General features: G+C 38.6%; 1 protein-coding gene across 1 annotated transcript in view; it reads left to right on the top strand.

Annotated features, from left to right (window-relative positions):
- The window catches only part of RXFP1 (relaxin family peptide receptor 1), a 100,411-nt gene that overhangs the window by 45,079 nt on the left and 40,240 nt on the right, over positions 1 to 15,092 (top strand). The window contains exons 8-9 of the mRNA XM_043465559.1: positions 5 to 76; positions 1,016 to 1,090. Coding sequence (XP_043321494.1) covers positions 5 to 76; positions 1,016 to 1,090 — 147 coding nt within the window. The remainder of the gene's footprint in view (positions 1 to 4; positions 77 to 1,015; positions 1,091 to 15,092) is intronic.

Below are 15,092 nucleotides of genomic sequence, written 5' to 3'. Positions count from 1 at the left end.
GCAGGATAATTGAAGATAATCACCTCAATCGAATTTCCCCACTAACATTTTATGGACTAAATTCTCTTATTCTCCTGTAAGTACTAAAAATTTAAGCAAATATTTCAACTGACGGAAAATACATGAATAAAAAATGATCACTTTGAGTTTAATAGTGTTTTATTTGTTATTAGAACCCGAAAAAGACCTTTCCAAGTAAAAACCATCTCCTGGTCCTATTCTATGAGGCGATTCTGTAGTTGTAACAATTTTATAAGATCTTCTGTCTTCTAGAACATCAGCCCATGGAACTAAACACAGCCTCACAGACATGTTTCATTCCAATATCCTCAGGCAAACCAGTACTATGCTATACAGTAAACCCTACGTACAAACCTTCAAGCTGTGAACTTTTAAAGATGTGAACATGCGTTCCATCAACATCAGACGTGAGTGACATTGCCTCTTGTCCTCCATTCCCTGCTGCTGATGATCCTTCAGCTCTACCATCTCCCACCTTCTTTCCCTCTTCCATCAGTAACTTTTCTTCCCTGTTCACCCAATGCATTATTTGTGTGAAAAGTATTATAAACCTATTACAGTACAGTACTATATAGCTGATCATGTCTGTTGGGCACCTAAGCTAACTTTGCCAGACTTACAATCAAATTGGACTTAAAGAACATGCGCTTGGAATGGAACTCATTCATATGTAAGGGACTTAGTATATTAATCTTGGTAAAGAAAAATAACATTCCTTTGAAATCACCTTCTTTTCACTACCCACAGTTGAAGGGTACAGGTGTTTTCTTCAGTCTGCTGGTGTTACTGCTTCTTCCATATGACAGATATCATTTGTCTAATTTTCTTACTAACAAACACTTAAATACAATGAGATTAACAAAAAGATTAGAGTGAGAAGGCACCTAACTTATTAGATGTTCACAGCTTCATAAGAATAATGAAAAACCCACGTTTCATTTCAGTTGAGAAAAGAAACAGAAAAATGGGACTCCTTTCTGATTCTCTTTTTCAGAGTACTGATGAATAATGTCCTTACCCGCTTGCCTGACAAATCTCTTTGTCAGCACATGCCCAGACTACATTGGCTGTAAGTTGCTGTATCTTTCTTTTTTTAATTGTTATTGAAATATAGTTGATTGAAAATGTTGTGTTAGTTTCAGGTGTCCAGACAAGTAATTCAGTTATATATATGTGTGTGTGTATACCTATATACATGTATATTATATTCTTTTCCATTATAGGTTATTACAAGATATTGAGTATAGTTCCCTGTGCTATACAGTAGGTCCTTGTTGGTTATCTATTTTATATACAGTATTGTGCATCTGTGAATTCCAAACAAATAATTTTGCCTTCCTTCCCCCCTTTCTTCTGTGATAACCATCAGTTTGTTTTCTATGTCTGTGAGTCTATTTCTGTTTTGTAAATAAGTTCATGTATATCATATTTTAGACTCCACATATAAGTGATATCATATGATATTTGTCTTTCTCTGTCTGACTTACTTCACTTAGTATGATAATCTCCAGGTCCATTCATGTTGCTGCAAATGGCATTATTTCATTCTTTTTTATGACTGAGGAGTATACCACTGTGTATATGTACCACATATTCTTTATCCATTATTCTGTTGATGGACATTTATGTTGCTTCCATGTCTTGGCTATTGTAAATAGCGTTGCTATGAGCATTGGGGTGCATGTATGTTTTCAAATTAGAGTTTCTGCAGATATATGGTAGGAGTGGTATTGCTGTATTCTATGGTAGCTCTATTTTTAGTTTGTTAAGGACACTCCATGCTTCTCTCCATAATGGCTGTACCAATTCACATTCCCACCAATAGTGAAGGAGGGTTCCCTGTATCTCTTCTTACAGAAGATAACTAACTTTTCTGTTTTTGCCTAGCTCATTTTGTATATCATATTTTTCTCAAATGCTATTTGTCAATGTTGTGTCACAATTCCTCAAAAATTTTGGCATGACTTTTATTCAACATTCATATTATCTAAACTAACTCCTCTAAGCTCACTTTGGTAGCTCAGTCATGTCCAACTCTTTGTGACCCCAAGGACTGCAGCAAGCCAGGCTTCCCTGTCCATCACCATCTCCCAGAGCTTGCTCAAACTCATGTCCATCAAGTTAGTGGTGCCATCCAACCATCTCAATCTGTCATCCCTTTCTCCTCCTGCCTTGAATCTTTCCCAGCATCAGGGTCTTTTCTAATGAGTCAGTTTTTCGCATCAGGTGGCCAAAGGATTGGAGTTTCAGCTTCAGCCTCAGTCCTTCCAATGAATATTCAAGACTGATTTCCTGTAGGAGTGACTGGTTTCATCTCCTTACTGACCAAGGGACTCTCAAGGGTCTTCTCCAACACCACAGTTCAAAAGCATCAATTCTTCAGCATTCAGTGCTCTTTATGGTCCAACTCTCACATTCATACATGACTACTGGAAAAATTATAGCTTTGACTTGACAGACCTTTGTCAGCAAGGTAATGTCTCAGTTTTTTAATGTGCTGTGTAGGTTGGTCATAGCTTTTCTTCCAAGGAGCAAGCATCTTTTAATTTCATGGCCCAGTCACCATCTGCAGTGATTTTGGAGCCCAACAAAATAAAGTCTGTCACTGTTTTGATTATCTCCCCATCTATTTGCCATGAAGGGATGGGAATGGATGCCATGATCTTCATTTTCTGAATGTTGAGTTTTAAGCCAGCTTTTTCACTCTCCTCTTTCACTTTCATCAAGAGTCTCTTTAGTTCTTCTTCACTTTCTGCCATAAGGGTGGTATCATCTGCATATCTGAGGTTATTGATATTTCTCCCAGAAATCCTGATTCTAGCTTGTTCTTCATCCAGTCCAGCATTTTGCATGATGTACTCTGCATATAAGTAAAACAAGCAAGGATTCAATATACAGCCTTGATATATTCCTTTCTCAATTTGGAACCAGCCCATTGTTCCATGTCTGGTTCTAACTGTTGCTTCTTGACCTACATACAGATTTCTCAGGAGGCAGGTCAGGTGGTTTGGTATTCCCATCTCTTGAAGAATTTTCCACAGTTTATTGTGATCCACACAGCCAAAGTCTTTAGCATAGTCAATGAAACAGAAGTAGATGCTTTTTCTGGAATTCTCTTGCTTTCTCTATGATCCAATGAACATTGGCAATTTGATCTCTGGTTCCTCTGCCTTTTCTAAATCCAGCTTGAACATCTGGAAATTCTCAGTTCACATATATTGAAGCCTAGCTGGGAGAATTAAGCATTACTTTCCTAGCGTGTGTGATGATTACAACTGTGTGATTGAACATTCTTTGGCATTGCCTTTCTTTGGGATTGAATGAAAACTGACCTTTTCCAGTCCTGTGGCCACTGCTGAGTTTTCCAAATTTGCTGGCATATTGAGTGCAGCACTTTCACAGCAACATCTTTTAGGATTTCCATCACCTTCACGAGCTTTGTTAGTAGTGATCCTTCCTAAGGCCCACTTGACTTTGCATTCCAGGATGTCTGGCTCTAGGTGAGTGATCACTGCATCATGGTTATCTGGGTTATGAAGATCTTTTTTTGTACAGTTCTTCTGTGTATTCTTGCCACCTCTTCTTAATATTTTCTGCTTCTGTTAGGTCCATACCATTTCTGTCCTTTATTGTGCCCATCTTTGCATGAAATGTTCCCTTGGCATCTCTAATTTTCTTGAAGAGATCTCTGGTCTTTCCCATTCTGTTGTTTTCCTCTATTCTTTCACTGATCATGTAGGAAGGCTTTCTTCTCTCTCCTTGCTATTCTTTGGAACTCTGCATTCAAATGGGTATATATTTCCTTTTCTCCTTTGCCTTTCACTTCTTGTCTTTTCTGAACTAATTGTAAAGCCTCCTCTGACAACCATTTTGCCTTTTTGTATTTCTTCTTCTTGGAATGGTTTTGATTATGCCTCCTGTACAATGTTACAAACCTTAATCCATAGTTCTTAAGGCACTCTATCAGATCTAATTGCTTGAGTCTATTTGTCACTTCTACTGTATAATCATAAGGGATTTGATTTAGGTCATACCTGAATGGTCTAGTGGTTTTCCCTACTTTCTTCAATTTAAGTCTGAATTTGGTAGTAAGGAGTTCATGATCTGAGCCACAGTCATCTCCTGGTCTTGTTTTTGCTAACTGTATAGAACTTTTCCATCTTCGATTGCAAAGAATATAATCAATCTGATTTTGGTATTAACCATCTGGTGATGTCCATGTGTAGAGTCTTCTCTTGTGTTGTTGGAAGAGGATGTTTGCTATGACCAGTGCGTTCTCTTGGCAAAACTCTGTTAGCCTTTGCCCTGCTTAATTTTCTACTCAAAGGCCAAGTTTGCCTGTTACTCTAGGTATCTCTTGACTTCCTACTTTGCATTCCAGTCCCCTATGAGGAAAAGGACATCTTTTTTCGGTGTTAGTTCTAGAAGGTCTTGTGGGTCTTCACAGAACTATTCAGCTTCTTTGGCATTAGTGCCTGGGGCATAGACTTGGATTTTGTGATACTGAATGGAAACTCTTACTAAAATAAAATATCTCCAAAAAAACAAAATACTTTGGAGGCAGGAAAAAGAAGAGATGTTGTGACATTGTATAACATCACTTCTTTTCTTTGTCAATCTATTCACCCATTAATTTGGTATAGAAAGACTAAGTGACTTTAGTCTCGTCGTTTCATCTCTAAATTCTGTGTAATGAGAACATGATATTTAGAATTTATTTTTGAAGCCTTATCACACAGAATATGTTCCATGGAACTTTTCACACAGTAGCTTTGCTGGTGGTACTTTAGCATCTGTCCACCTATGCAAATTTCAATTATCCAGTAAATGTGGCTAAGAGACAGGTAAAAAATGAAGAAGTAAATCTAAAATATCTCTTAAAAATTTGACACATAAATTGCATATACTGGGTCATATGAAAATTCCCTCTGTCTTTTATTTTATTGGAGATTCCCAAAAGTTTGATTGTTGGAGTCTTAAGCTCACAGCAGACTAGAGGTGTCAACTTGAAAATAGGGGGGGGAAGTTAGTAAGGTTGGTTTTAGTGACAAGTAACAATTATCAACCTAATAACAAAGCAGCAGCAAGAAATGGTATAAAAAACTGGTTTGGAACCATCTACGGAAAGAGAAACATCTCCTAAATCATTACTTACTAAGTCCAGAGGACATCTGGGTATGACAGTATAGTACCCTCACTAATGACAAAGGAAAGGGCAAATTTGGTGCAATATCCTTTGTGGTGGTTAAATTTGGATTCAAAAGAATTCATTAACTGTTATTACATACTCAGTAATACCAACTTAATAAATAAGTAAAATTGAGCAATATTTACATTAATAAATTAGCAATTAAAAGTCCATGCATTGACTGAAACCAGAAGCAAATGTAGGAGATTTTATACTCATACAATGATAAAACGTTCCTTTGCTTTTAAAAAGGTAAGAAAATGTACATTTTAGATAAAAATAAGATGATTAGGATTTATTACTAAACAGACTTTTGAAACTTCTTTATAAAGTTTTAATCTTTATAAAAATTATAATCTTTAAATTTTAGCTATCCAAACTACTCACTCCACATGTATTCCTGATAGTGAATACTATCCCAATTTTAATGCTAGTAATAACTTTTGCTTTATAAGTATTCATTTTTAATTAATTATAAGGTCTTTACCTTGCACATGAACTTTCATTTAGCAAAGTATAAACTAGAAAATCTGTTAGCAAATATTTGTCTAATTATGGTTAAATAGAAAAATATAACTAAAATAAAAAGAGACATGACAACCTAGGAGAATATACCTGCAAGATATACGACAGACGGCAGACTAAAACCTTTAATATGTACATGCATACTCAGTAGCTCAGTCATGTCCGACTCTTTGCAACTTCGTGGACTGTAGCTCACAAGGCTCCTCTATCCATGAGATTTCCCAGGCAAGACTACTGGAGTGGGTTACCATCACCTACTCCAGGGGATCTTCCTGACCCAGGGATAGAACCTGCGTCTCCTGCATCTCCTGCATTGGCAAGTGGATTCTTTACCAATGTGCCACCCAGGGTTGGCCAAACCCAATAGCTCTTTCAAATCAATAAAAAAATAAAAACTTACAAACACCACAATAAAAGATGTGAAATTCAAAAAGGAAGAAATATAAGTAGTAAATAAGCATACGAACAGACGGGCAAATCGCCAGAGTTGAGCTGATGATCCCAAGAGTAAAGTAAACTTCATTTTGGGATGAGAGTAAGCAAATTTATATATAGGGAGAAGAAGCTAATATAAAGAATTTGAAAATATAGAAACCAGTGAGGATGCGTTATGGAGCAAGGTCCTGGAAGCCATGCAAAGGACAAACAATTAAGATGTGATGTACACATACAGGTACAGTAGAGAAGAATGCACCCACCCTGCTTCCATCAACACGGTGCAGTTTCAAGATCGTAATATGAAATATAAAGAAAATATACACAGTATTTTTATATATTATATATTGTAATATATAAAATATATAAAGTATAATATAAATAAAATAGATATTATAGATAAATATAATATATCATATATAATATATTTGTTATACATATTATAAATATATATATAAAGAAAATAGTATATATTACAATTCCATTCCAACAATGCTGTGCTGAAGGTATAAACAACCCCAAGACAATATTGCTCCCTCTCTACCAATGAGAAAGAACTTTACAATCTACACAATCTACATAACCACAATTTTCTCAAGCCCATCAGAGAGCTACAGTCATAAGGCAAGCAAGTAAACTGAATTCTAAGGCATGACCAGGAGAGATAGGACATCTACAGTATTTTGCCTTTAGCAGAGCACAGGGTGAAGAGTTGATGGCCATAAAGCTGGTACAAAGAAAACTGCTAAAACTGTAATAAACCTGTAAAGGTTAAGTGTGGAATAGTGTAACTCTTTGGAATAGCTGTGAACCCCAGACTCAAGGGAGTCAGCTAATCCTAACAGGCTCTTTTCCTCTGGACTTCACCAACTCATAGCAAAGCTAGGGGTGATTAAAAAAACTAGACAGTCTTCATTGGTGGCCCACAGGCACAAACCCCTCCTTCTTCCTGAGATACTTCCCTCTTAGGAAGCAAAATCTTTATGATCCCACTGTGTGAGTGTGCTCAGTCATGTCCAACTCCGCGACCCCATGGACTGTGTAGCCCACCAGGCTCCTCTCTTCATGGAATTTCCCAGGCAAGAATACTAGAGTGAGTTGCCATTTCTTCCTCCAGGGGATTTTTCAAAACCAGGGATCAAACCCGCAGTTCTTGCACCTTCTGCATTGGCAGGCAAGTTCTTTACCACTGAGCCACCTGGGAACCCAAAAGGGTGGTAGAAGCCAAAGCTCTCTACTCCAGCAACACGAGCAGATAAGCCTCTCCAGCCCAGGATCCTGTACTGTTACAAAGTGGGCTGGAGCTTCTGGGTCATGATTGACAGCAATGCTGAGAAAGTCCAGTCCTCAAAAAGAGTGAGAAGAACAATCTTGGTCATATTATAAAGCAATCAACAGACCCAGACCTAGAGATAACTCGGATGTTATAGCTACCAAACAAAGAAATTAAAATACTCATAATTGGGACCTCCCCAGCAGTACCGTGGTTGGGACTTCCCCTTTCAATGCAAGGGGTGCAGATTTGATTCCTGGTTGGGGAGCTTAGATCCAACATGCCTCATAGCCAAAAAAAACCAAAACATAAAGCAGAAGCAGTGTTGTGATAAATTCCACAAAGACTTTAAAAATGGTCCACATCAAAAAATATTTCTTAAAAATCTTACGATTAATCAGTTAATTGATTTATTGGAAAAAGTAGGCAACATACATGCACATGTGGAAAATGTCTGCAAAAAAGATGGAAGCTTTAAAGAGAATCAGAGAATTACTTCAACAGGCTTAGCAGCAGGCTGAACACAGCTGAGCAAAGAATCAATCACCTTGAAGATAGATCAATAGAAAGCTTTCATTTGAATTAAAAAGAAAAAACATGAAATACAGAGCCAAGAATCCAAAAGTTGCAGGATAATATAAAATTGCCTAAAACTGCATTAAAGGGTCACCAAAAAAGAAGAGAGGAAAAACAAGATGTCATCAAACAAAACTTGGGTCTGTTCTCCAGACATATAGCAAGGTCAATCTACTGATACCAGAGGTGGTCAAGGAAAGGACAGCATTTATTGCATGTATCAAGCAAGGAGAATAGACAGTTCATGCTCAAAAGACCCAAACTCCCTGATGACTTTCAAGGAAGGGTTTTTAAAGGCAAAGTGAGGGATAATATTGCAGGGTGCATGATCAACTGAGGTTCAATTCTCTGATTGGTTGATGGTGAGGTAGCAAGGTGGTGTTTCAGGAATCTCAATCATCAACTTTCTGGTTCCTGTCAGTCTAGGAACTACATGCTGGTGGTCAGCAGTTAACTTCCTCCACCTGATGGGGGTGACTATCTGCAAAACAACTCAAGGACGTGGCTCAGGATGTTATCTACAGCCCTGGAGGAGGAACTTAATGTTCTTGACTTTGTTTTATGGCTAACAGTCTTGCTTGACTGTTTTCCTTTGTTTCTGCATTTTCTCACTTCTCTGATTAAATTCATTTCTTGGAATCCGAGAAAGAGGATAAAACTTTTCTAGAAACAAGAGGCAAGTCAGGAGACACAGGGTCCTGCTCAATTTTAAAGAAATATCTAAAAAGATAATGACCAAGAATTTTCTAAAATAACAGAATGAACCCAAAAAATCTAAGAACCTCAGAGGAAAAAACGAACAGCAGTAGAAGGAAAAAACTTGATAAATGATAATCAAGCTGCTGAAAACCAAAGATAAAGGAAAAGAGCTTGTGGCAACCAGAGAAAAAAGAGATATTATAACACAATGCTGCTAAATGAAGATAAGAAATGCAGCAGTAATTTTTTTAAAAGCTGGAGGGGCTGTGTTAACCCTGGAGAAAAAAAGCCTTTTGAACAAAGACTATCACCAGGGATAAAGAGAGGCATCACAAAATGACAAAGGGCTCAATTCAGGAAGAAGATGCAATAACTTAAAAGGGAAGGCAGTTTCAAAATGAATAAAGCGAAACTATAAAACTGCTAAGAAAAATAGAGGAGCCAAGATGGCGGAGGAGTAGGACGGGGAGACCACTTTCTCTCCTACAAATTCATCAAAAGAATAACTGAATGCAGAGCAAACTTCACAAAACAACTTCTGATCGCTAGCTGAGATCATCAGGCGCCCAGAAAAGCAGACCATTGTCTTCGAAAGGAGGTAGGACAAAATATAAAAGATAAAAAGTGAGACAAAAGAGCTAAGGACGGAGACCCGTCCCTGGAAGGGAGTCTTAGGCGGCCTTGCTTGGGCTAGGGTCCGGGCCTGACTGCCCTGAGGACAATCGGAGGGAGCTTCTGTGAGGTGCCAACTTGAACTGTGGGAGACCAAAAGAGAGAGAGAAAATTAACCGGCCGGAACACACTGCCGGCCGTTCGCAGAACAAAGGGACGGAGAAAGTCCCGAGAAGAGCTCGCAGGCTGCGGACGGGCCCAGCCCCGCCGGAGGCAGGAGGCAGGAGGGAGGGGAAGGTCGCGGCGAGACACAGGGCGCAGGCACCCGACCGGCGCGGGCGGGGACTGGGGCTGGGGACGCAGAGGGCGGAAGGCGCGCGCACCCGACTGGCGCCAGCAGAAACTGAGACTGGGTCCGCGGAAGGGAGTGAGTGCGCCACACCTGGGGATAGTGCGCCCATCAAGCCCCTCGCTGCCTGGACCGCTCTGACGGGGAAGGCACAGAGAGCAGGCGCAGCTTTTCCTTCCGCGCTTTTGTGTAACACCCGAGGGCTGGAACCTAGCGCAGCGCGGGGCGCGCTCCATATAGAACAGCGGGAGCCTGAGCAGCGCAGACGGAGAAAGCAGCGTCAGCCCCTCCCGGCAGCGCCAGCCCGCCCCCGCAGGGCCAGCCCCTCCCCGCAGTGTCAGCCCCGCCCCGCAGCGCCAGCCCATCCCCGCAGCGTCAGCCCCTCCCAGCAGCGCAACGGAACTAGCTACCTGAATAAGAGTCCACCTCCGCCCGCCTGTGTCAGGGCGGAAATGAGGCTCTGAAGAGACCGGCAAACAGAAGCCAAATAAACAAAGGGAACCGCATCAGAAGGGACTGGTGCAACAGATTAAAATCCCTGTAGAAAACACCGACTTCACCGGAAGGGCCCTGTAGATATCGAGAAGTGTAAGCTGGAACGAGGAGCTATCTGAAACTGAGCCGAACCCACACTGACTGCAACAGCTCCAGAGAAACTCCTAGATATATTTTTACCTTTTTTTTCTAAGTAAGGAAAAAAAAAAATTTTTTTTTTCTTTTTATATTTTTTCTTTTTTATTTTTTCTCTTTTATTTTCCTTTAAAATTCCCTATTACTCCCCCATTACTCCTTAACTTTCATTTTCATAGATTTTTACGATTTTTTTAATTAGGGGGAAAAAAAAATTTTTCTTTCTTTCTTTCTTTTTTTTTCTTTTTTTCTTTTTCTTTTTTTTTCTTTTTTCTTCTTTTTTTTTTCTTTCCATTTTCTCTTTTATTTTCTATTTTTCTTTTTCTCTTATTTCTTTTAAAGTCCTCTAGTACTCCTCTACTACTCTTCATTTTCATTTTCACTACACTATAACCTTACCAAAAAAAAAAAAAGGAGAAGCCCTATCTTTAAACCGAAGATTATTCTCTCCCAATCTTGACTCTCTGTTTTCTACCTCAGAACACCTCTATTTCCTCCTTTCCCCTTCTCTTCCCAATCCAATTCTGTGAATCCTTGTAGGTGTCTGAGATACGGAGAACACTCTGGGAACAGACAGCTGCGTAGATCTGTCTCTCTCCTCTTGAGTCCCCCTTTTTCTCCTCCTGCTCATCTCTATCTCCCTCCTCCTTTTTCTCCTGTTCATGTAACTCTGTGAACCTCTCTGGGTGTCCCTAACAGGGGAGAATCTTTTCGCCATTAACCTAGAAGTTTTATTATCAGTGCTGTATAGTTGGAGAAGTCCTGAGACTACAGGAAGAATAAAACTGAAATCCAGAGGCAGGAAACTTAAGCCCAAACCCTGAGAACACCAGAAAACTCCTGACTACATGGAACTTTAAGTAATAAGTGACCGTCCAAAAGCCTCCATACCTACACTGAAACCAACCACCACCCAAGAGCCAATAAGTTTTAGAGCAAGACATACCACGCAAATTCTCCAGCAACACAGGAACATAGCCCCGAATGTCAACATACAGGCTGCCCAAGGTCACACCTAACACATAGACCCATCTCAAAACTCATTACTGGGCACTCCATTGCTCTCCAAAAAGAAGAAATCAAGTTCCACACACCAGTACACTGACGCAAGCTTCCCTAACCGGGAAACCTTGACAAGCCAATTGTCTAACCCCACCCACTGGGTAAATCCTCCACAATAAAAAGGAACCACAGACCTCCAGAATACAGAAAGTCCACTCCAGACCCAGCAATCTAAACAAGATGAAAAGGCAAAGAAATACCCAACAGGTAAAGGAACATGAAAAATGCCCACCAAGTCAAACAAAAGAGGAGGAGATAGGGAATCTACCTGAAAAGAATTTAGAATAATGATAATAAAAATGATCCAAAATCTTGTAAACAAAATGGAGTTACAGATAAATAGCCTGGAGACAAAGATTGAAAAGATACAAGAAATGTTTAATAAAGACCTAGAAGAAATAAAAAAGAGTCAATTAAAAATGAACAATGCAATGAATGAGATCAAAAACACTTTGGAGGGAACCAAGAGTAGAATAACGGAGGCAGAAGATAGGATAAGTGAGGTAGAAGATAAAATGGTGGAAATAAATGAAGCAGAGAGGAAAAAAGAAAAAAGGATCAAAGGAAATGAGGACAACCTCAGGGACCTCTGGGACACTGTGAAACGCCCCAACATTCGAATCATAGGAGTTCCAGAAGAAGAAGACAAAAAGAAAGGCCATGAGAAAATACTCGAGGAGATAATAGCTGAAAACTTCCCTAAAATGGGAAAGGAAATAGCCACCCAAGTCCAAGAAACCCAGAGAGTCCCAAACAGGATAAACCCAAGGCGAAACACCCCAAGACACATATTAATCAAACTAACAAAGATCAAACACAAAGAACAAATATTAAAAGCAGCAAGGGAAAAACAACAAATAACACACAAAGGGATTCCCATAAGGATAACAGCTGATCTATCAATAGAAACCCTCCAGGCCAGAAGGGAATGGCAGGACGTCCTGAAAGTAATGAAAGAGAATAACCTACAACCTAGATTACTGTATCCAGCAAGGATCTCATTCAGATATGAAGGAGAACTCAAAAGCTTTACAGATAAGCAAAAGCTGAGAGAATTCAGCACCACCACACCAGCTCTTCAACAAATGCTAAAGGATCTTCTCTAGACAGGAAATGCAGAAAGGTTGTATAAACGTGAACCCAAAACAACAAAGTAAATGGCAACGGGACCACACCTATCAATAATTACCCTAAATGTAAATGGGTTGAATGCCCCAACAAAAAGACAAAGATTGGCTGAATGGATACAAAAACAAGACCCCCATATATGCTGTCTACAAGAGACCCACCTCAAAACAAGAGACACATACAGACTAAAAGTGAAGGGCTGGAAAAAAATATTTCATGCAAATGGAGACCAAAAGAAAGCAGGAGTCGCAATACTCATATCAGATAAAATAGACTTTCAAATAAAAGCTGTGAAAAGAGACAAAGAAGGACACTACATAATGATCAAAGGATCAATCCAAGAAGAAGAGATAACAATTATAAATATATATGCACCCAACATAGGAGCACCGCAATATGTACGGCAAACACTAACGAGTATGAAAGAGGAAATTAATAGTAACACAATAATAGTGGGAGACTTTAATACCCCACTCACAACTATGGATAGATCAACCAAACAGAAAATTAACAAGGAAACACAAACCTTAAATGACACAATGGACCAGCTAGACCTAATTGATATCTATAGGACATTTCACCCCAAAACAATCAACTTCACCTTTTTCTCAAGTGCACATGGAACCTTCTCCAGAATAGATCACATCATTGGCCATAAATCTAGCCTTGGTAAATGCAAAAAAAAATTGAAATCATTCCAGTCATCTTTTCTGACCACAGTGCAGTAAAATTAGATCTCAATTACAGAAAAAAATTATTAAAAACTCAAACATATGGAGGCAAAATAACACGCTTCTGAATAACCACAAATCATAGAAGAAATCAAAAAAAAGAAATCAAAATATTGTTATAGAAATGAATGAAATGAAAACACAACAACCAAAACCTATGGGACACTGTAAAAGCAGTGCTAAGGGAAGGTTTCATAGCATTACAGGCTTACATCAAGAAACAAGAAAAAAGCCAAATAAATAACCTAACTCTACACCTAAAGCAATTAGAGAAGGAAGAAATGAAGAACCCCAGGGTTAGCAGAAGGAAAGAAATCTTAAAATTAGGGCAGAAATAAATGCAAAAGAAACTAAAGAGACCATAGCAAAAATCAACAAAGCTAAAAGCTGGTTTTTTGAAAAAATAAACAAAATTGACAAACCATTAGCAAGACTCATTAAGAAACAAAGAGAGAAGAACCAAATAACAAAATTAGAAATGAAAATGGAGAGATCACAACAGACAACACTGAAATACAAAGGATCATAAGAGACTACTACCAGCAGCTCTATGCCAATAAAATTGGACAACTTGATGAAATGGAAAATTCTTAAAAAGTATAACTTTCAAAATGAACCAGGAAGAAATAGAAGATCTAACAGGGACCCATCACAGGCAAGGAAATCGAAAACTGTAATCAAAAATCTTCCAGCAAACAAAAGCCAGGACCAGATGGCTTCACAGCTGAATTCTACCAAAAATTTAGAGAAGAGCTAACACCTATCTTACTCAAACTCTTCCAGAAAATTGCAGAAGAAGGTAAACTTCCAAACTCATTCTATGAGGCCACCATCACCCTAATTCCAAAACCTGACAAAGATGCCACAAAAAAAGAAAACTACAGGCCAATATCACTGATGAACATAGATGCAAAAATCCTTAACAAATTCTAGCAAACAGAATCCAACAACATATTAAAAAAATCATACACCACGACCAAGTGGGCTTTATCCCAGGAATGCAAGGATTCTTCAATATCCGCAAATCAATCAATGTAATACACCACATTAACAAAATGAAAAATAAAAACCATATGATTATCTCAATAGATGCAGAGAAAGCCTTTGACAAAATTCAACACTCATTTATGATTAAAACTCTCCAAAAAGCAGGATAGAAGGAACATACCTCAACATAATAAAAGCTATATATGACAAACCCACAGCAAGCATCACCCTCAATGGTGAAAAATTGAAAACATTTCCCCTGAAATCAGGAACAAGACAAGGGTGCCCACTCTCACCACTACTATTCAACATAGTGTTGGAAATTTTGGCCACAGCAATCAGAGCAGAAAAAGAAGTAAAAGGAATCCAGATAGGAAAAGAAGAAGTGAAACTCTCACTGTTTGCAGATGGCATGATCCTCTACATAGAAAACCCTAAAGACTCTACCAGAAAATTACTAGAGCTAATCAATGAATATAGTAAAGTTGCAGGATATAAAATTAACACACAGAAATCCCTTGCATTCCTATATACTAACAATGGAAAAAACAGAAAGAGAAATTAAGGAAACAATACCATTTCACCATTGCAACAAAAAGAATAAAATACTTAGGGTATATCTACTAAAGAAACAAAAGACTTATACATAGAAAACTAATAAAACACTGATGAAAGAAATCAAAGAGGACACAAACAGATGGAGAATACCGTGTTCATGGATTGGAAGATCAATATTGTCCAAATGGGCTATTCTACCAAAGCAATCTATAGATTCAATGCAATCCCTATCAAGCTACAATTTGTATTTTTCACAGAACTAGACCAAAGAATTTCCATTTGTATGGAATTACAAAACCTCAATAGCCAAATAATCTG

This window comes from Cervus canadensis, chromosome 1, assembly GCF_019320065.1.
Source record: "Cervus canadensis isolate Bull #8, Minnesota chromosome 1, ASM1932006v1, whole genome shotgun sequence".
Lineage (NCBI taxonomy): Eukaryota > Metazoa > Chordata > Mammalia > Artiodactyla > Cervidae > Cervus > Cervus canadensis.
This window is presented reverse-complemented; position numbering and strand designations above follow the sequence as displayed.